General features: G+C 35.2%; 1 protein-coding gene across 2 annotated transcripts in view; it reads right to left on the bottom strand.

Moving 5' to 3' along the window:
• Bap170 (Brahma associated protein 170kD) overlaps positions 1-23,462 on the bottom strand; it is a 105,493-nt gene that overhangs the window by 5,065 nt on the left and 76,966 nt on the right. The window contains exons 10-15 of one of the 2 annotated variants that reach the window (XM_089088265.1): positions 21,500-21,571; positions 20,396-20,533; positions 17,512-19,010; positions 9,362-9,521; positions 3,451-3,618; positions 1,040-1,131 (exon numbers count right to left, since the gene is read on the bottom strand). In XM_089088265.1, the coding sequence (XP_088944391.1) occupies positions 1,040-1,131; positions 3,451-3,618; positions 9,362-9,521; positions 17,512-19,010; positions 20,396-20,533; positions 21,500-21,571 (2,129 nt within the window). The remainder of the gene's footprint in view (positions 1-1,039; positions 1,132-3,450; positions 3,619-9,361; positions 9,522-17,511; positions 19,011-20,395; positions 20,534-21,499; positions 21,572-23,462) is intronic. The other variant, XM_089088266.1, reaches the window with a different exon arrangement.

The raw sequence follows: 23,462 nt of genomic DNA, 5'->3' as shown, positions 1-23,462 counted from the left end.
TATTTAATGAACGTAAAAACACAAGAAAAGTGCGGATCTTCGCACAAAGGGGATAGCTAAAACCCATCTTTACCCCCCCTCCAATGCTTACTTTTGTCTTTATCTTTTAATAATTTTAAACTATTTCTTATCAACGTATCTCTTGTATTATTTGCTTTTTTTTTAATTATCTACTTCGTATTCCGCTATTTTGTCAGTTTTTTTTTCTTTTTTTTATAATTACCGAAAACCCAATTTCAGCGCTTTTACTTATGAGAAACATTTTTACATAGAAAAATAACCATAATTTGGGTAGCTAAAAAGACAAGCCCTTTCATCACTCATGGCTAGGGTTGCAACATTAAGAGACAATTAGTCTCTCATACAGTAAAGCATTTTTCACATTTTTTCTTTATTCTCCTCCTAGAGTCAAGATCTTCGGCCCACTTCGTTATATTTTCCGAATCGGGAGACGGTCTAAAATTCTGAATGATGAATTAGGGAACCGCTGCCATTAAAAAAGAAGGAAATATCAAAGATCAAAAAAGGCGTTGCTTGCAATCCGGTGCACCATTCCCAAGTTGCAGTACGTTGTGACATTCTTAGTAGTGATGAACTTCAGTTACTATGGGCTTCGGTTCAATCTTTACTAGGCCGCGGCCATTACTGCAACCATGAACCGTAGACATTCTGGAGTAACATCACAAGGATAAATAAACGTAGGTACTTTAAAACAATGGGAAGTCTTCCAGGGACATGGTCAGAGCTGGGACAAGCATAGATTGAAGATCGCCGGGTAAAGCTGCAGCTGACAGGTCGTAATTGCCATCCATCCTAATTCAAAGGTTCCTTGCTAATGGGCAGGACAGAAAGTCTTTGGTATTTACCAAAATTACAGTGAAATTAAGTTTAAATACTTTTTAGACCCTTCCCACCCAAAAAAGCATGCTTCTCTTGCTTCTTCAAATAAAACAACCGATATTTTATAACCTTGGAAGCGCTCCTTTCAATATTATAACTCAACCCTCTTAACAAGTAAATATCACAAACGACTGCTCACCTTTTACCCATTGAGGAGTAGATTACTAGGTTTTTCAATATCAAGGCAGATGTTAAGCGTATACTTTTCGTCAACGGTCCTTCTTTCTCCTCCTAAAATCAGAAACGAATAATTTCCATACACTGGTGATAAAATAAAGGCAAAAGATGAAACTGGGTAATGTCATCTCAAGAAAATAAAACAAATACATAAGAGATAGAGCAAGTTTTGCCAGGAGAGAAAAGGAAACTGTAATAACAAATAAATAAATAAAAATTAAGGAGGAAAATATGTTCGAAAAAACTAGTCTAACAATAAGTATGAATCATTATCTATCAAGTATGAAGAATTTTATCCGACTCTCATCCCTAAATGTGTATTCTGTCACACTATCTACACTAAATTGAAAAGAGGTACCTTATTAGTAAAAAAAAGACCTCTTATCTTCAGTTGATATCCAAATCGTATATAACACCTCCCGACAATCTTAAAGCCCAGAACATATTTATGGTTAGATTTCAGGGTAGAGAATGCGTCAGAGTTGAATGAACAATAGAAATAGCCTACTGTTAGCCTAGTGGTCGGCCAAAAAGATAACACGCCCTCTCCTGCTTGTGCACCTTGGTGAAAAGTTCTGTTTGAACTTGGTGTCTGTTACAAAGTGCGACACAACAGGCATATACTAGCCGGAGTCTACAACTCATTTGCTCTTCCACATATCCTTGCACTTTCCTCTTCCTGAACATCTTTATGTGCACTGACAAAAAGATCATTCGGCTTATGTTTTTCAGATATGCAAAATTCCTCTTGGGAAACTCCTTATATAGTACAGAAAAAGACAGCTGATCACCGTTTACGGTCTATCTTAACCCCTCACTTGTAGCTGATACCTGATGAGAAAATTTTTCGAAAGAATATTTCAGTCTCATACATTTCCCCAGGCAATAGCCGAGTGCTAATTTCTCTTTTATGTGTGTTATTTTGTGTTGTATTTTTCTCTTCCTTTCCTATTTTTATCATTTACTCCACTGTCAAGCCCACGTGTGTATTTTATGATTAATAAAAATTTTAATAAATTCGTTAAAACAAGTGAAAAAACAAAAAGGGAAAGAAATAAACAAAAAAAGACCGTCGATACAGAAGACGCAAAAATGAAAAGTAAACAAACCAAAACGGCATATAAGTAAGTAGAAATATACACGGATGTGTAAATCAGCGGTTCCAACTAGTAAAATTTTAAATTAGAACTACGAACCACAACGTCTTTTGTTTATTCTGATTTCTTTTTTTCCACTTATCAAAAGAAGTGACAATGCCAAGTTTGTCATTGTGTTTACAATATTTACACTTTTGTTTTTTGGGGTTTAGGGGGGGGGGAGTACCTAGTTTAGGTTACGCATTTAATATATGCTATGCTTTATCTCCCCCTCCCCCCCCCCCCCAATGTGTAAATATATAGCCGAAATTGTTTCTAAACTATTAAATTTTCATCCTATTTTGTTTTATTTCATTAGCATTAACCAAACTTCACTTCTTGTATGGGTTCCAGCTAATACAATAGTACCAAAATCGTTTATCTTCTTAACTATTGTTACAAGTTTATTAAACTATTTGGGAACAATTCGCTCCTCTCTCAGTTGCATTACTTATAAATAGCTACACAATTGTGATCTTGTAACTTTTCATTTTTAAGGCAGAAGTTTATTCCATTGATCTGAATGCAAATCCTTGAAATTTGTCATGCCAGAATATTAAGCTTAGCGAATAAGGTATGGATTTTAATAATCGCAAATTTTACCATTATCATTTGTTAAAATATTTTCGTCCCCAACAATAGTACGATGAGATAGAACAAAGCTGATAGTCGACAATGTTTGGATTATAATCATGCTGCTTCATTTCAAAATAGCTTTTGACCAACCAGCTCATTCGAAAATACAATTTGGCTTTCAATGCTCTTTTTGAACAAGTATCTGATTTGAGGGTCTGACTGTTGACCACTCTTATTGTTCAGATTATTGACCTCCCCCTCCCCCTTCTCCAATGGGATACACCCGACGAAAAGAATAAGGAGCACCCTAAGTCGTCTATCATTTCGATTTTTTTTTTTAAAGCCGCATAAAAATTTTCAGTAGCCCTTTTGCAGTCATAATACGAAGAGAGGGCTGGAATTTATTTCTATTCGAAAATCTATGAGAGCCAAATATTCTAAGCCTTTCTAATTCTAATTCTAACTCTAATATTCTAATACTAAGCCTTCTAATTCTAAAAATTCTGGAAGGGACTACAATTGTTGCCCCATGTATCGGTGCGAAACCAAACCCAAACAATTAATAAAATTGAATTTAGACAACCAAGGGCTTCAAACAGAACTTAAATTCACACAAGTAAATATATTAAAATAAACAATTATGATAAAGAGGAAAGCTTACAGGGATATCCTTCCCATTGCCCCAGTCAACAAGTGCGTGTCTTCTGATAGCAGCCATCGCAGCATTGGGAGCATAGCCAGGATGAGGAGGAGGCAAGTTGGGAAGTGGTATATCGGTTTTACCCTGAAGAGCAATCTGCTTTCGACGCAATGAGAGTCGCTTCTGAATCTATAAATTAAAACAGAAAAAAATAAACGGAACTAAAGCAGTGATTATGTCATATTCAACAATTGAATACTAACAATATTCAAGATGTCTTATTTAGTAGCTATATGTAATGTTTGTTACAGGGTAAGGTTGGTTTAAAAGGGACTCTTTCAGACAGACTCTGAATTAGATACGATACATGTTTTGAAAAGTGAAATAAACTTGAAAGGAATAATATTCAAGCCATAAGCTTGGAGCTGCAACTATAATAAATAAATAAAGGAAGTCTAGATCACTGGAAAATTTCAGAATAAAGGCTTCGATCTTAAAATGACATTCGTCATCAGAATCAGGTCATCAAGAGTATCGAAGGCAATAAAATAAAAAATTCCCAAATTGTGAAAGTAATTTTACTTTGACAAAGCCGAAAAAAAAACAAAAAAAAGAATGAACTGTCAAATCAAGATTAACACAATCTCTTTTTACCCTAGCTATTAAGCAGAGGAATCTTTACTTTTCTGAGGGATTAATACTTTATTTCTTTTCAAAGATTACGCGACTATGTTTACTGTGCCAAATTACCGTATGCTAAATTTAAGCCATATTCCCTGTTCTAGCCCATATAAACATGTTCTTTTTTTTTTTATTTTTTGAAAATCCGCTTTAGGCTAAAGTACAGTGCTCCCAAAATTTTAAAACGAAAAAAAAAATTAATAATCATAAAGATTAATTTCTGAGACATTACATTCTTAATACGATAGAGGGGTGTCAGGGATTTTATGAGTTTGTTTTGGTGGAGAGAAAATCAACTTTTTTCACACGCAGGTAGTTCAAAAATGACCTTCAAAAACAATAATATTTTATTCCAAATTATTTTATGGTATATACTATGGTCTTATGATATGTAGTATGTTATCGTCATAGCATACAATATAGCTCTGGTACAAAAAGAAATGTAAATAAAGCTCTAGTACAATAGATCTCTAGTTTACTATATACCTATAATGCAAAAGAATCTATAATAACTAAGTAATCTATTGATTCATTTACAGGAGTATAGAAAAATGCATAATATGTTACAGTTTAGTGATTCCTATAGTAGAAAAAGTTTAAAAAATAAGACAAATTTGCAAAAGAAAATGAAAAAGAAGAGAAACAAAACAAAATCAAACGAATATTTCGCCCGTATAGAACAAGGCGTCTTCATCGTAGGAAAAAAAAAAACAACAAAAACTAGAAACTAAAACTAAAAAATATATATAAAACTAAAATAGACTAACATAAAATATTTAATATGCAATTACTTACTTTTACAATTGGCAGATACCTTCATGAAACCAGAAAATGTTACTTTTCTGGTACCTTCGTGGAGTTGTCTACAAATAGTATAAGTAAGTAATTGTATATTAAATATTTTATGTTGATTTATTTTAGTTTTACATATACTTTCTAGTTTTAGTTTCTAGTTTTTTTTTGTTTTTTTTTACGTTGAAGACAACTTGTTCTATACGGGCGAAATATTCGTTTGATTTTTTTTTGTTTCTCTTCGTTTTCGACTACTGGCCATAGACCCATCTATCGTCTTTATATTTATCTTTATATAGATTTTATATATGATAGATGGCTCTCGCGCCGTTGAGGCTGCAAGTCATTCTATCCTAGTTTAACTTGTTCAGTGCCTTGAAATACTCCTCCCTTTGCGATGAAAGTGATATTAATCAAAACTGTATTAATAGTGCTATTCTTTGAGACTGAGGCTGCTGCTGAAAACTGGATTGATCAATGCAAAAAAGGTACTTTCATTTCTTTTGCTGTTTTGGCGCCATCTGTCATAGCCACACTCGTCACACTGAGAATTTATAAAAATATAGATGACGTTCCCTTCGTTCGCAAGCGAACAAGAAGAGGACGCAGAGGTGGCAGAAAGAAATTTAAGATTGACGTGTTAGTCATCTACGGACGATTGGCCAGCCAAAAGCCTAAGCGTGAGAGGTGTTTAGTCTCAATACCGCGCGTGAGCCTACCGCCCCGGCTGATTCCTGACAACAATGCTCCTACCAGTGATTTCGGGTCTAATTGTCCTCCAGTATTATCACCGCAGGTTCTCTCTTGTAAACACCAACTTCCAAACTTCCTTCTGAGCAACGTCCGCTCACTAACGAATAAAGTAGATGAGTTAGATGTCATTCTACGTCAGAATAACATCCATATCGCCGCAATTACTGAAACATGGCAGCTCGACGAAACAAGTGGAAGGATGGCTGGTTACAAGATTTTCTTGAACACTAGAACAGACAGGATTGGCGGAGGTGTTGCCCTGTATGTACGCGATGATATCCCCTGCAAATATTTAGATAACTTCAATGACCCTAACCATGAAACGATCTGGGCATTATGCAAGCCAAAACATTTACCACGAGATGTCTCTTGCATCATTATTGCAAGTATCTACTATCCTGAAAGCGCCAAAAACAGACGGCTGTTGGTATCCTACCTTCAGTCTACGTTCGACACATTACGTCAGCGGTATAGCCGCCCGGGCTTCATAATAGCTGGTGACTTCAACCAAACAAAGAAACAATGGCTTGCCAATACGCTGGGTATGTCACAAGTGGTCAAGATACCCACCCATGTGACCGGGAGCACCCTTGACCTTATTCTTACAAACCTTGCTCCATATTACAAAGACGTGTCTTCGAACGGGCCATTGGGCAAATCGGACCATCACACTCTGCTGATGAAGGTAAAAAGTGAAATCAGGAAGCTTAAGAAAATAAAAGTACTCCGGAGACCTATCACGAAGTCTGCTATTAATACGTACGGAATGTGGGTCGGTACTCACTGCTTCAGCGAAGTATACAACGCAAGCGATGTCAACAGGAAAGCAGAAATATTTCAGTCCCTACTCTATGACAAATACTTAGAAGTTTTCCCGGAAAAGCAATTTGTCGTGAGCGAATCTGACAAGCCCTGGATCACTCCAAAAATAAAACAGCTGAGTCGCGAAAAAACCACTGTAAGGCAGTCAAGTGGTGACGCAACGTCGTTACGATTATTAAGAAACAAAATAGTTAGCCTTTGTCGCGAGGCAAGAAAGTCCTTCGGAAAATCCCTTTCGGACCCTGAAAGAAAAAAGGATCCCCGTAAATGGCACCGTCTAGTGAGGCAGATTGCTGGAAAAACAGTATCATCCAGTATCCGTATTCTGAACGATGATGGGTCACTCGTGAGTGCAAATGACGTCAACAATTACTTTACTGACATTTGTACATCCTTTTCTTGCCCCAACTAACACTGAAATAGAGAATCTACTGTCAATATGCCCTGACGAAGGTGAAATCGAAATAGTTGAGCATCAAGTTTTTAAAGAGCTGAACAAGTTGTGTCCATCCAGTAGCTCTTTTCCTGAAGAGCTGCCTATAAGGTTAATACGAGAGTTCTCTCTTTTCCTGGCCAAGCCACTTGGACACATCATCAGCGAATGTTTCGCCCAGTCAACTTTCCCGTCGTGCTGGAAACGCGCATTTGTGCGTGTTATACCGAAGACTAAAACACCCAAATGTTGCAACGAGTTACGACCGATATCAATCACATCTACCTTTGCAAAAGTCACCGAGTCATTCATCCTGCGTGAATTGCTCAAGCAAACGCGGGAAAACATAGACCGTTACCAGTATGGCGGCCTCAAAGGTTGCAATACCTCGATATACCTCGTGCGCCTAGTTGACATTATCTTTAAGTGGCTTGACAAGGGCAGTACCTTCATCGACCTAGCTCTCGCCGATTTCAGGAAGGCATTTGACCTGATTTGTCATCTTACGGCAGCAAAAAATATGCGAGCAATGGGCGCACAGAAGCGGTCTCTTGCATTAGTGATGAGCTTCCTTCAGGACAGAATGCAGTGTGTATTTCCATTGTTTGAAGGTGACTTGATCTCATAGTGGTCTAAACTTACATGTGGAGCCCCTCAGTTTAAAAGACTTGCTGCTTTCATATATATCTCCCTCATCAACTTCCTCCTTCATAATTTCTAAGAGTGACTCAAATTCGTCGACGATTTATCATTTGTCCTCAAATACCTCGTCAGAGAAGGTGTAATCGAACGTCAGTTCAGCGAGACCCTTCTGGCATCCTTCTCTGAGGACTGTGAACGTTACAAGCTGACACTGAATGCAGATAAATCAATGATCCTCAGGTTTTGGCCCTTAAAACGTGATTTGGAATTCCCGCAAGTCCCTTTCCCTGTTGTTCCATCTGCAAAAATCCTTGGAGTCACAGTATCGATGGACTACACATTCACCGACCACGTGGAGAAGGTTATTAAGGCTGGCAATGCATCACTTCAGACCCTAGTCCTGATGCGCAGGTTTGGCTGCGACACTCAAAGCCTAAAAAATGCCTATATTACGTATGTGAGACCTCTACTCGAATATGCCGTCACTGTCTGGGGACCTTTTGTCCAGAGCACCCACTACCTTTGCGATGACCTTGAATCTTTGCAGAAACGAACTGTTAACATAATCGTTGGTAACAGAAGTGACGACTACAACAAACTCTTGCAAGAACTGAACCTTGAATCTCTCAGCGACAGACGATTATCACTGATCATGTCCCTCGGCAAGTCACTGCTATCTTCGCCCCATCACAGACTGATCCTCCCACCTGATGCTCCTGTTAACCAAAGAACCAGATCCCAGTCGAAGCTGCAACCCCCTGTCTGCAGGACCAACCGCTACAAAAACACGTTTGTCCCCTCTTTTGTTGAAGAATACAACAAGACTTAGTTTAATTTTTATTCACGTGTTAGTGTTATTATGGTATTTTTTGTTTTTTGTTTTTTTTTTAATATTTTTTTAATGAATACATAAATTAGCCATGGCTACGCTGTTAGATCTTAATAAACATATGTATATGTCTTATATTTCTTTGTTTTTTATCATGGCTGGCCAGTTCGGCTTTAGATCTTTTATTCAAAAGAACATCACATCCGATGAACTACAGTTATTGCTTTTATCAAATCTGATATGATGGTTCAAACACAATAAGTCCAAAAACTGCTATATAATATTGTGTATGTCTGAAAGGTATCGTCTTATAAGAGATTTTAACCTAATGAAATGATCTTTTTATTTAAAAATCTTACATCTAGCCTATATTAAACTTGTTAAAATCCGAACAAGTAAAAGATGTTTTAGTGTTATTATGTTTAACGACTTTTTTCCTTTGCTAGTCTGGACTTTTCGTAATAGTTGTTGAATTTCCAAACCAGCATTAATACTGACAAAGTTTATTACTTTCCTTTAAAGTTTATTTCATTGTGACCTTTATTTAGTGAGTTCAAACTTTCTTGGAACTGAATCTCTGAAATTTCCTTATCTTCTTTACTATTAAAAACATTCGAGACTTTTGCTTCTTTTGAACCTAATTTTTGAACATATGATTTAATGTGTATTCTGCAACACCGCTATTTATACTAATTTCCTTATAGATAATTTAAGAAAGATTGCATTTCCCTCAGGAATAATGTGAATGCTTGCGAAATACATCACAGATATAAGCCAAAGAAATTAAAAAGCACATTTTTACCACGGTCAAGGAAAGCAAGCTCTCTTGTTCTCTTTGACATAACTTTAAAAAAGTGGTCTTTGCAGATTAGCTTCTGAAATGATCGATTGAGAAGACCAGAAAAACTTAAAACCTTTCTAAAATACCAACCTTAATCAAATACCTTGTTTAATCCAGGTCTAAGCACAAAAAAACTTACGTCTTCGCTACAATGTCTATCGTAGAGATGAGTCATCAAGGATAATCGTTTCCTTTTCAGATCGTCACAACGCTCCCACTGACATTGACCTTCTTCTAAGTTTGTTGGGCAATGGACGCGACACGTGTGTGCATACAACTCGTTCGGTGTACGAAAAGCTCTGGAAGTATATACTGATATAAACAGCATACCAGCAAGCCCAAAAGGGGGGGGGGGCGAATAAAACTAATTTTCGTTTATTAAAAGGCAGTGTATTTTAATGTACCTTTCCAAAAAATACTTCGATATCCAATTGAAAAAAAGAACCCAGAATAGCATTATTCTGTTAATATTCTTAACAGAATATTTCTTAATATTATTAATATTCTATTTATAATATTCTTATTAGCACTTTTACGAATATTCTTTTACTTTAGGAGCAAATTTATGCATGATGATTAAATTTGTCATTAACAGGTATCAATAGCAGACTTATATTATGCACAATGTAACTTATATAAATCTAACTATGGCAAAGCATATAAATGGAAACTCATTTTAAGTATATTTTGAATTTTCCCACAAATATCAAGTTAGACACTTCCCCTCATAGACAACATATAAATCATCTAATGTGTTATTTCATTTCGAATATTGGTTTTGTTGCTAATAAAAACTTCACTTCTTCTAATATTAATTTTAAAAAACAAAGTTTTCCGAGGGAATTAAAGAGCGAAGTTGAAACTTAAAACGGACAAAAAGTATTACTTCGAAGCCTATCTAATTTATATATATATATATATATATATATATATATATATATATATATATATATATATATATATATATATATATATATATATATATATATATATATATATATATATATATATATATATATATATATATATATATATATATATATAAAACTAGTACAAATAAACCAATTAATAATGCTTCTCTTTGTTTCTAGGATTATAGAAAACTAGCGCTTTACTGAAAACACAAAAGTCAAGTATAAAAAACAAGACTATTGACTTGGGAGTCAAAACTGAGTATGTAGCCTGACAACAGTAAACTAATCGGCACTGTTGTACTAAACGGACTCTTATATAGAGCTAGTTTGGTTAATGCTAATGAAACAAATAAAATAGGATGAATATATAATAGTTTAGAAATAAATTTGGGCTATATATTTGCACATTAGGGGGGATGGAGGGGGGGGGGCAAAACATACCATATATTAAATACGTAACCTAACCTAGGTACCTTCCCCCCCCCCCTCCTAAACCCCAAAAAACAAGAATTTAATACACTTCTTGCCCTTGTTTATATCCCAGAAGGCATTGTAAACTTGTTTTCATCACGCGTCTTAGTCTATTTTGTGACTGGTATGCATTGCCGTATATAAAAAAGTCTGTTTAGTACAAGAGTACCAACTAATCTATAAAGCTTTTCATAGTCTTAGTCTTACTCCAGTTGTGATATCAGTAACTTTCAGTATACAATTAAAATTATCTTAAAAAGATAAGCGTAAAATTAAATATTTTTTTAATAACCGCAAAGTAATTAAACAGCATACAGAAATATTGGATTGATTTATCAGGTAACATTTTGGTCTCGCCAGCTATAATACCAATAGTGAGTAATCTACAGTTTTAAATTGTAAGAAATATGCTTTCGTATTACTTGAAATGAAGATCAAACAAAAAATAATATGAACTCTGGAAAACACATTATTTCTCTCAATACAACAGTGAATTTCAAGCTATGATACAAAATCTAACGCTAGTCTATAGTCCTAATACTATCAAGATGGCTTTACTTCGAACTTGTCGACAAACTAATTATGACATGTCTTTTCCAGAACCAAAACGAGAGCCAGTCATCGAACTGAGCCATTTTTCAGAAGTGATACCAAATTAAACGAAAAAAAAATAAAGCAACAATCCTAAAATGTATTGTTGCTTTATTTCAAAAGGGATTGATTCTAAAAAGGATTGATAATATTTTTATTCTGTAAAGTGTCCTTAATTGGTTTGCTTTTACTGTACCAAAACTCCTATATTGGTTTGTGTTTTCAGTAAAGTGCTAGTTTTCTATAATGCTAGAAACATAGGGAAACATTATTAGTCGGTTTATTTGTACTAGTTTAATTGATATATATTAGATAGGCTTTGGACTAATAACTTTTGTCCGTTTTAAGTTTCAACTTCGCTCTTTACTTCCCTCGGAAAAACTTTGTTTTTTTTTTAATTAATCTTTGTTCGTTTTTTATCAAAATTTAATATAGAAATAACGCTGCCATGATCTTTTTTATTTATGCGGAATAACGTATGTTCGTTCTAAGTTTTAATGTCACTCCTTAGTTTCAGTTGAAGACTTATTTTTAATATAATTCCTAATTATCACCGATCTAGGGGAGATAAGACACCTCTAGAAAATACTGCAAATAAACTTGACAGCTACGAAAAACTTTCAGTGTATAACATAAAGTTCATTGTCCATACTTCACAAAACAATACGTGTTTTTCAGGAACGTTCGTTTTTCGATGAGCAAAAAGCTGTTTTTAATCGGCCGACTTCGCCTGAAAAAGCCATAATGAAGACAGGGCTTTTTAAATCACCTACTGACTAGCAGAAATTAGAAGGCTAGTGTAACAAAAGAGAGCTATTTAAGGGCTCATTTAAAAACTCACATTTATACCTAATCGCTTTTTACAAATTTGACTTGATAACCCATTCCCACAAAGTGCACTTTCGGTTGTTTCCCCTATTTTTTTCCAAATGAAAAAAGTGCCTTTTTCAATGAAATGACCAAAAAAGGTATATTTTAAAGCCTAGGCAGCAACAAAAACTAAGGGGGCAAAGACGTCCCTTCCCCCCAATTACCGCCGCTAGAACTAACACACAAGCTTCATCGCAGAGGGAAGTTTGAACGTTCAATTCAAAAATATTGGTCATTCAAGCTTAATTTTTGGCAGATTTTTAGTTGAAAAAGTTTTTAGTTTTAGTTAATTTGTTTTCGCAATAATCTTTTACTTTTAATATGAGTAGGCGATTTATGAAACTTACTAAGAGGGTCTGGAGGGGGAGTATATGTGAGGGATATAATAAACCTCCAGTTAGGGGGCTTTGGACTATAATTATTGCAATGGTTCCGTTTTATGCTTTCAAACTCTTCCACCTAAGAAGTAGCACCAAAAATGTCGTTTTTAGTGCTATATGGTACTTATGGATAGTAAAATTGATAAAAAGCACGTAGATATGATTAATAGGTTTAAAATTAGCCTTCCCGGGATATGTCTTAAAAAAATGAGTGCATCACATTTGCAGAAATAGTGGCTTATCTGAAAAGTAGTCATAAGAAGGGACAAACCTTGTCCAAAAAAAAAACACAAGCATAAGTCGAACGCATAATAATCTAGATTGAAGTTTATTACAGTACTGACAGAACCACGCCTCTAATAATGTAATTTAATATATTGGTGTTTGGAGGACTTCAATTGCGTAAATTATTAAGGGGGCGTGGAGGAGGAACATGCGGGAGATGTTCTTGCAAACCTCCAGTTAAGGGGTTGGACCATAACTATTACAATGATATCTTATTGAAACTTCCAAGATTTTCCACTTTAGAATTGGCACCAAAAGGGTTGTTGTAAGTGCTATATCTCACTTACGAATGGTAGAACTGATAAAAACCTCGTAGATAGGAGCAGAACTTTTCAAATAAGCCATTAAACATCACTCTAAAAATTTCTGGTGGCCCACTAGCCCCAGCTTTTCTGCTCGAGACATGGCACCAAACGTGCCGTTTTTAGTACCATTTGAAACTTGCAGATGGTGGATTTCTAGGAGGAACGTAGATACGAGCAATTTTTGTATATGAGCTATCAAAAATATATCTAAGATGGTCTGGTAGCCCGCTAGCCTCGCCCTTTGAGAAATGGCATAAATAGTGCCTTTTTTCGTGCCATATGGCACTAGTAGATGGCGGAATTTATATAAGCCCCGTACATATGAAAAATAACTTTTGAATGAGCCCTTAAGCATCTCTCTGTGATGTTCTAGTAACCCGCTATGCCTGGAAAAAAGAAGAAAAAAAGAATGTTTTAAGGTTTTGTTAACTTTTAGTTACTATGGGCTGGGGTTTGCTCTTCACTAGTTGCAGCCAATGCTTCAACCATGACAAAGAGTTCATTGCAAAGTCTCCCCAGAGACTAGTTAACATTGAAATCTGTGAAATGTAATAGATGGTAGAATTTGAAAAACCAAGTAAATATAAGCATTAGCTTTTAATTGAGTCATTAAACATCTACTCGGATCTATAATGGTGTGATAGCCTGCTAATGTTTCAGTAGCTTACTGATGAGCAGACGATTGATGAAACTTACTAAGGGGACTGTGAGGGAGAGTGTACGGGAGGGGTTATTGTAAACCTTCAGTTAAGAGTTCTCGAACATAACTATTACAATAGTACCTGTTTTGCACTTCAGAGCTTTTCCACTTAAGAAGTGGCACAAAAAGTATTGTTTTCAGTGCTATATCACACTTACGAATAGTAGAATTGATATAAAAAAAAAAAAAAACGCACGTAGATGCGAACAATAGCTTTCAAATGAGTCATTAAACATAACTCTTGCAAGTTCTGTTAGCCCAATAGCCCCAACTTTTCCACTTGAGACATGGCACCAAAAGTTCCGTTTTAGAGCCATTTGGAACTTGCAGATGGTGGATTTATAGGAAGAACGTAGATATGAGCAATATATTTTATATAAGCTACAAAAATTCTGTCTACGATGTTCTGGTAGCCTGTTATTGCCACCCCTTGAGAAATGGCACAAAAAGTGCCATTTTTAGTGCCATATGGCACTTTCAGATGGTGTAATTTATAAAAAGCACGTACATATCAGAAATAGCTTTTGAATGAGCCATTAAGGATCTTTCTATGATGTTCTGGTGACCCACTAGGGCTGGAAAAAAAACGAAAACAAAACAGGAGACATACCAGTGCTACCGATGCAAAAAAGTGATTTTCCTTGTTGTTCAAGGAGGGGGACTGTAATTTCACTGTACAAGGTTTTCGACCATGCTGATTCCAATGATACACTTTTCATTTTGATCTGACACCATTTTCGAGAGGTTTCAGGCATTTTTTCGAAATCATAGACTTCTTTCCGCAATAAACTTTTACTTTTAGGACGAACCGAAATAATGGTTACCATTCTTGAATCAGTGTCAGATGGCAATTTTTTTCACCCGGTTTTTTTTTTTCTAAACGGATTTTTTAACTTTTGGTTACTATGGGCTGTTGTTCGCTCTTTACTAGGTTGCAGCTACTGCTGCAAACATGACTCACTTCATATCTGTCAAAGAATTGGATATTCTTGTTTGAGCATACGCATGGAACATATAAATGTTCTATTTATAATTTAATCCTTTGAATAATTGGCAATTAATGTTTTACAAGTTTTAGTAATAATTTCTCGACGATCTTGAATAATATGGAACTAAAAGGGAAAAAAGTAATGAAAATAAACGTGTTTTTAAGAAATAAAAAAAAACCTTATTGTAAAAAATATATATTATGAAATTGGTTTTTCTTTCCAGAAACTCAGTATTTTGACTATCTTGAATATTATGACAAAACATATTTCAAAATATATGCCATTTTCAGTAAAACTAAACAGATTGCTTTAGTAATTAGCAATGGATATTTTTTAAGTTTTCTTTAGATATCAATTATCCATGATTTTGTATAAAATGGGATTAAAAGTAAAACAAATGCCGTAAAATGTTCCTTTTTAATAGTGAAATGAAAATTGTTGTAACAAATGCATTTGTTCAAACATTGGATTTTTTTTTTCCTGGAAACTCGATTAGTTTTGTTTTTGTTTTTCAAGAAAACTGTTGAAAATTTTTTTTTCTTTAAACCGCAAGTGGCAACCTAGATTTTTGGGAGGGTTGAGGAGGAAAATAGCGACTATTTATTTATTCAGCTATGAAAAGCCAAATTTAAAGAACATAAATTAGATTTAGCATTGCAGCAACCTTTTATCGGATTCGCCAACCAAAGTGTTACTTTAGCAACACTGATTATGTTTGTTAGCCATCGATTAAATACCATAAGTCCCAACCCTCAAAATTTTAAATGTTCCGTCTCAGAAAGAATCTTTTTTACAATAAAGACTTGTCTTAAAAAAGATCTCAAAACACGCTTATTTCACTTAGTACTTACTTTATGCTCTAGTGCCTGACGCCCAATCAATTTCTTTACTTTTAAGCTGCACCATGTGTAGAGGGTAATGCTGTATTATTTTACTTCAAAAATAAAACCTAGCCCAATAAATATTGTTATTGCTAAAAATTCAGCATATGCAAGCTAAGGCTACGTTATTTTGCTTCAAAACATACACCTGTTATTTGTTTACGATGTGCTTGATGATAGAACAATTTGATAGAACTTTCAAGCGGATCTGAGTATTTTGGAAACTATAGTATTTAGATTTTTTGCGAAAATAATAAAAAAAAACACACAGTTTAAAATATATATTGTTTTCATTAAAACAAAAATGACACTCCGCCGTCAGGAGGACTTGAAAGGGACGGCTGACTGTCAGATTGTAAGAGCTAACGCACTAAAATTCCAATAGGGAAATCTCATAGACTGTGGCTATTTACCTACAGGATTCAAAGTGAGCATGGAACTTCCTTACAGAAAGTTGGCGGGGCTTGAAAGTAGCTTAGGCCTCTAAAAATCCATACCATGTGCCCCTTTGTTTCTATGTGCTTGTCACACAAGTTTCAGACAGACCCGACGCCCTTTTGGGAAATGGTCAGAGAAGAGACATTAGCTTTTAATAAGCATCATTGTTGTGTCCCATTGGCCTAAGTTAATTAAGTTTCAAACTGAATAGTAAAAAAAAAAACTTGTCTACCTTTCTGAGGAAATGTCGGCGGTGGGAGTATTATAAGGGTGCCAGGGGCCTACTATATGCTTCCAATCATACATATCCAAACTGCTTGCATGATTCCGGTTCAAAAAAAAGTATGCGATAGGGTGGGGGTGTTTCAGGGGGCTTTAGTCAGCTTCGGATCTCCAATCTAGTCAGATTGAAAATTTTTGAACATTTTGCTTCAAAAAAGTAGAGCATGCCTATCTTTCAGTTGTAATTGAGGAGAAGGAGAAGTTAGAGGGGCCATAAGCCCATTTTGTGAACCTAATCATGCAGATGCATTTTCTTTATTTAGACAAGGTACTACTTGACAAATTTTCTGCTAAAGAGTTGGCAAGAGGGGGAGGGGAAAACTAACTTAAACTTGAAGCGTGTTTGTACACCAATTAGCTCGTTCTGGTGCTGAATTAAACCTTGGTTTTTATTGCAATAAATCAAGACTCAAGTCCTGAACCAAGTCTTCAAGCTGGTTTTTGGTCAAGTTTCAAAGGGCCACCCTATGGTACTCAAATCATACAAATTGAAAACCCTTACACAATTTCAGTTTGAACAGACTGTAACATACCCACCTTCCTGCTAAAAAAATCGGGAGGGGTGGAGTAGAGGAGGGGTCAATATATACCCCCAATCATATATTTTTAAATTAATTGCAGGATTAAGGTTTTACAAAGGTGCAAAAAGTCTACCTTTTTTAATAAAATATTGCTGTAAAGAACATGCTCCTCGCATAACTTAGTGCCCTTTTCCGGGGCTTCGTGAGTGATGACCCCACATTTCACCCGATGGAGGCACATTTTGTACCAAAGAATCAGACGATATTTTGGGGGAAACGTTTTCCATGTAGGAGAGATATGTAATATTTGTATGATCCAATATACCTGTGGGCACGTACGCCTAAGAAAAATGATTTTACTTTTTAATCTGTTATTTTGATATATTGTATAGACCCTGAACTAGTTCCTTATGCTATATATTATATATTTTTGAACTGAAACGACCGGCTATCTTAAAACCGTTGTAACAAAGGAGACGCGCCATATTCTATAGCACAATGTTTAAACTTGTATTATATGTCAATGTTTAAACTTATATTATGTTTAAACTAAGTCCCCTCAAGGAAAATTACAGTTAAACTTTTAAAATAAAAGTTTAAATAAAATAAATAAAATAGATAAATAAAAAAATAAATAAATAGAATAAAACAGTTAAACTTACCTCATACATGCTCGCCATTCGCACAGATAAGCTGCATCGGAAGTAAAGGGTGCCTTGCTGCTTTGAGATACTTGCTGCCTTGTCCCACTACTTGCCTGAGTTGAAGGCGGAGGTGGTGGAAGGGGCTCTTTATTGACTTTTACTCCTTCATCACTAGGGGGCGGTGATGTCATCCTCTGATTTTTATTTACAACTAATGGTTGAGGATTTTGAGAATTAACTAAAACAAATTTCATTGGCTGTCCTTGACTATTGGCCAACACAATTTGTTGACCAGCACTTTGGCTAGGTCCAATGACTAACTGTTGTCCAGTGGCCGAATTGGCACTCACAAAAAACTGCTGTCCGTTTGCACCATTAGCTAATACTAACTGCTGTCCATTACCTTGAACATATAAATGATTGGGCGCCCCCGTCACTACTTGAAGTCCTGAACTGGTTTGTACTAAATACTGTTTTTGTTGGCCGGAAGCACCAAGAACAACTTGATTCGTATTCTGATTCAACATAACTTGTTGATTCAACATACCTTGGCTAACAACCAGCTGGTTTTGACCAACTGCAATTTGAGATCCGGGTGTGCTCACAGGAATCGGTGGCGATTTAATTTCAGGTCTTGATTTCAATTTCTGTTGTTCTTGTTTCTGCGGATGAACCACTCCCTGGACAATCTGTGTCTTACCAGTCTGTGGATCCCGTATAACAAGCTGACTAACATTCTGTTGCACTCCCTGATTCCCACTATGCGCAAGTTGTTGCATAATCTGACGGCTTTGAAAGCCTTGAACAACCCGCACAACTGTTCCATCTGATTGCTGCAACAGCAGCTCTTGGTCTTTAGGACCATTCATTACACGCTGACTTATAGTTCCACTAGTAGAAGAAACAACAGAATGCTGGATTGGGGGTGTTGATGTTGCCTGAGGACGTGGTGTTGAATGAAGTATAGCTGATAACTTACTATGGCTCGGTATTGAGGGAGGAGGCAAACCATTTTCTTTTGGCTCCATCTCCCCTAATAGCTCCTCGTCAATATTAGCAAGCTCAATAGCTTTTTGTAGTATGCTTGATTCTCCACAAGATATTGGAGTTTCTTTCCGTCTTTTAGTTTCTTCCTCCCCATTAACATTTAATCTCCTCTTTTTTCCTTTAGCACGATTAGGCTTCTCTTCAATAATACCTTTTTCAATCAAGAGATGCTGAAAAGAGGAGCTGCCATTTTGTTGTAACAATTGCAGAGAATTCAATTCACTTGAATCAAAACTTTTGTCTTCTATGTGCAGTTGAACTGAGCCTTCTTCGTCAACTCTGGCTGTCATATTGGAAGCTAACTCATCTTTTAATACAATTTCAAGTCCTCTTTCCCCAATTCGAACATCTTTACGAGAAGCAAAACCATTCACGTCTTTTTCAAGCAGATCAGAAAGGACACTTTTCTTTTCTTCAGTATGATTTAATAATGTTTCGAGCTTAGACTCTGTCCGTAGTTCTTCTTTCACCTGAAATTACAATAAGGTTCATTTCTTTGTACCCAGATGGTAAAAATGTGAGTGGGCTAAATCGCCATTTAGGGTGTTTAATGCCACTACTGACTCTCCTCTATCCCCTCCACAAAACAACTGATACATAGAAGTGCAATGAAGATGTTGTCACTGGGACACAAAAAGACATCTTCATTAATGAAAATGAAAGCAAAAAAAAGTAGGAAGGAGTATTCAGAATCAATGACCAGCTGGCCATCATAGCTGTGTACAGTTACATTCAAAGCACGCAAATAACGAAGAAAAATCACAAATTCAATTTTACCCCTCACGACCAGGGTGGTTAAAAAACTGTTAAAAAGTGAAGAAAGTTCTTAAAGTTCTTGCGGTCACATCAATAAGCAGTTTTCTATTGTTATTCTCACCAATGAATAACTCTTCAAGTTAAATTATTTTTTTTAGAGCAACTTAGATTTTTTTGGAAGGAAAATATGACGCGTAGACATTAGGGTTCTTCTTAAAGTAAAGGTAACTAACAAGCCTTGCCTATCATTTTCTAGTGCAAATTTCAAATTTGAAAATAGTAGGCAAGTCTTCCTAATCTACTGGACATTCATGAAGAAGTTGGAGGGGTTACTATCTAAAGAGACGTTGAGCTAGATAAATAAGTACAATTTTGAGCCGACGATATGAGTATTTCAATCAGTAGAAATGACAAAGAGTAGCAAAAATGACGCACGGAGACGACAGTTTATCTTGGATAATTACACTTTACTTTGAAAAGTAAATACATTTAAAACAGCTTTTTCTCGTTGAATTGCTGCGCAAAAGTTAAGTTTTTAATTAAAAAGTCGAGTTTGAGGGGTGGAGACAGATAAGCCTTCCTCACATTTGGGGTAACTCTCGGTATACTATTGAGAACGAATAGCAATTAAATAAAAGAAACAATTTTTTTTTTCAAATGATATTAAAGAACGACATCAAAACTTAGAACGAACAGGAATTATTCTGTATATGAGAAGGCTGCCTACTCCTCAACCCCCCACTCTTTGCGCTAAAGCTTGACTTATAGTCAAAATTCTTTAAGAGCGACTTTTCAAATATAATGGCAGTTGAATTTGAATAAGAAGTATATTTAAAGCACTATCAAACATTCACAAAAAAGGGGTCGAAAAAAGGCATTAAAAGGTAATTAAGTTTAGCGTTCACTGTACTAGTTTTTGTGTATGCTATTTATCAGCAGTCTTACGGTTTTAATGTTTCAACGTAAGATAAACAGTAAGAACGCCAGAAAGTTCAGGAAAGTCTAAAAGAGAATTGGAACGTTGAAAAGATAAGAAGACATAGAGAAAATAGAGAGAAAGAGAGGAAAGAGGAGAGAGAGAGCCTTTGTTCTATCAAACCTCTATCTTGACTTCTTTAGCTAGCTGATTCTGTAACATCACTCCATTTACAATAGGTGCTACAGGAGTTGGGCCATTAGTAGCTACACTCCCGGGCTGAGGATCACCACGATGATTGAGTTGTTGACGCTGAACAACCTACAACAACAAGTCCGTAAGATAACCGGCTATTCTAAAGTGCATTTACATTTACCCTGATTTATGGATCCACGCTAAAGCAATAAAAAAATATTAGATACAGTGCTTTTGATTGATAAAATGTGCCAATTTACGTCAGTGACAGAAAATCAGCTGCACTACCACAAAAGGGGTCATTTGCCACTCTTTGTATAAAATGATATTGATATTCCAACTACCTTGGGTAAAAACGCTCGTTTGATTAGCATTAACCGTTCTGAGTAGCTTTTTGGTTCTGAGAATATTAGGAGCTTTTAATTTTTCAAAATTTACAACTTTTTTCCCCGTTTGCAGAAACAGATGCGAAATCTATTTGCAGAAACAGATTTCGAAAGAATAACTTTCGAAACTAAAATTATTTTTCTCATGTCTCGGGAGCACAAAAAAAATTATTAGAGTATATAAAAAGAAAAAAAAAAAAAAAAACATTTATCTTTTCCTGTGTGATTTGTGTGTTCAAAGTTAGCGCCTTTTGAATGTCAGGAGCCGAAACTACACGTATTTCTTCTGAAATTTGAATGTTTTTCCCAGTATGATTCTAATTCATATTCTATTCGTGAGCATGCATGTTAATGATTTTAGTTTGGTAAAAAAAAAAAAAAAAAAAAATACTAGGCCTCCAACCCTCATACGCTTGTTATGTTGTCACTATTCTGATTATCTTTTATTTTTGTTTCTTAGTTTCTAGTCTTTAGATTTTTTATAGCCCAAGTCCATTCGAATGGCTCAAAAATTTCAATTCCTCGAACAAAATCTTTCTTTAGTAAGATTTTTGAAATAAACACCCTCTTAACTCCAAACGTTAAAGTACTTTCTAACCATGCAAACCAAAAATTATCACATCATACTAACTACGTTCATGCTATTAATTGGCAAACCATTAGAAAATACACGAGTTGAAACTATTAGTGTCACTCATTGATTTACCTTGTTTGCTAAAATAGATTTAACAAGTGATGAAGGCCCACCAATTTCTTGGTTAACTGGAACTTCTTCCATCTAACAGTAAAAAATACCAAATTAGACAAAAAGACCGAGAAGTAGCTAGTTAAACAGTGAAATACGGGGTGTCTAAAAAGTTCATAAACTCAAAAAGAAAATAAGAAGAAAAATGGGAGGGGGCTTAGGTAGTTCATCGTTTGAAAAGCCCGTATTATCCAAAACTTTGCAACGCACTAGAAAAGAGCTTTGTGCTTTACAAAATATAATAGCCTATTTTGCTTTTTTGACAAAAAAAAAACGCTCTAAAGTCTCAAATTAGTTGCTTTAAATTGCTTCTTGTCGTTGTTGGCTTTTCTTCTTTTTTTCTTCTTCTTTTTTTCGGGAAATCAACAAAAATAGTGAAAAATAGAGAATCTTAAGGAAAAGACCCCCCCCCCCTGGAACTACATTCCAGGATCAGGCCACCCCCCTCCTACTCTTGAGTTGCGTTCCAAAAAGGTATCCAAGACAAAAAAAAAACTTGAAAATGAAACCAAGAATTCCAGCATTTATGCGTAAAACGCACCTTCTGAAAGCATTCAACCCCCCTCGTCTCCTTCGTAAAGAAAAATTGTCCTATCACCCTCTCAAACTTTAAGAATATGCACCTAGGTCGATTGTAAATTCGAACTTATTGGTACATCCCTTGAAAGCTACGACTTGACTGTACAATCCAAGGTCATTACCAGAAGACCTTGGAAACTAATTTCAAACCATGTTAGCAAAGTGGCAACATATTTCAGCACATCACTCGAATTTTGATACACACCATTTTTTACTTACAGACATAGTTTCACGTTTCTCAAAAAAAGAAGCCAAAAAAACCTCTAAAAACATCGAGTAATTAAATTCAACAAGATCGTCAAGTAATCCCACGAAGGAAATTATGCTAAGATAGCGTTTTTTTCCCTTTAGTTTATTATTATTGCACAGCGAAAGACAGTTTTGACTCAAAGAAAGCTGCTTTGTGCTTCTAATGTTATTTTTTACCGTTGAATCGAATGTACAATCAGAATTCTCTAATCACCACCAGCTGTTGCGCCAAGTTTTAGCCTGGGTCGCTTTAAATTTTGAAAGCAATAAATATGACTATTTTCAAACATTTCCAACGTATGAAACTGTTGATAATTTCATTTGGCCTGCTCTATTCAAAAAAATAAAAAAGATCGTTCCAAAGAACTAAAAATAAAATGAGATTGCAATTAAATTCACCAGTCAAACTTGCATTAGGAAATTTTACAGAACGGATTTTTTTTTCTCTTTTTTAATCAACGTAGAACTACAAGATAGAAATTCTTTTTGCATTTTCAAATTGGATATAGAAAGTATCATTTTGACTTCATTCTTGAGCAAAGAAGCTAAAGTTTGTTAATCAATGCACGAAAATTATAAGACAAGCAAAATTTTCCTTGCCAATTCACCCTGACCATAGAACCGACCAACTTGCATTTTAAAAAATTTCAAAGTGAAAATAAAAATAAACAACAAAATAAATTAAGACACTTTAATGATTTTAAAGACGTAATTCGCTCTTACCAACAGCTAGTTAATCGTTAAATTTTCAAAATAAACAAAGCTTTGAATTTTGACATAATTAAAAAATTGTAGTCCAAACATTCACTAGATGGTACTATATAATTTAAAATGTTGCTGTTATTATTTAATTTAAATAAAATTAGTTTAATTAAAATAAACTTAAAATACAATTTTGAATACTACATATTTAAAAGATTGCTCTCCAAAAATTCGCTAGACAGTATTATATGATTTTGCAATAAAAATTTTCGAGTTTCTAGCCGTGTACTATGAAAGACCTGTCGGCAAACAAATATTCAGAAAAATAAATACAAGAAAAATATTCAAATATTCACAGTTTTCTGACTGTCACTGTTACAAAACCTGAAAAAAC

Source organism: Artemia sp. Qi Xiang Cuo, chromosome 4 (assembly GCF_049724085.1).
Source record: "Artemia sp. Qi Xiang Cuo chromosome 4, ASM4972408v1, whole genome shotgun sequence".
Classification (NCBI taxonomy): domain Eukaryota; kingdom Metazoa; phylum Arthropoda; class Branchiopoda; order Anostraca; family Artemiidae; genus Artemia; species Artemia sp. Qi Xiang Cuo.
The sequence above is the reverse complement of the archived record's forward strand: the minus strand, read 5'-3'. Positions and strand labels throughout refer to the sequence as shown.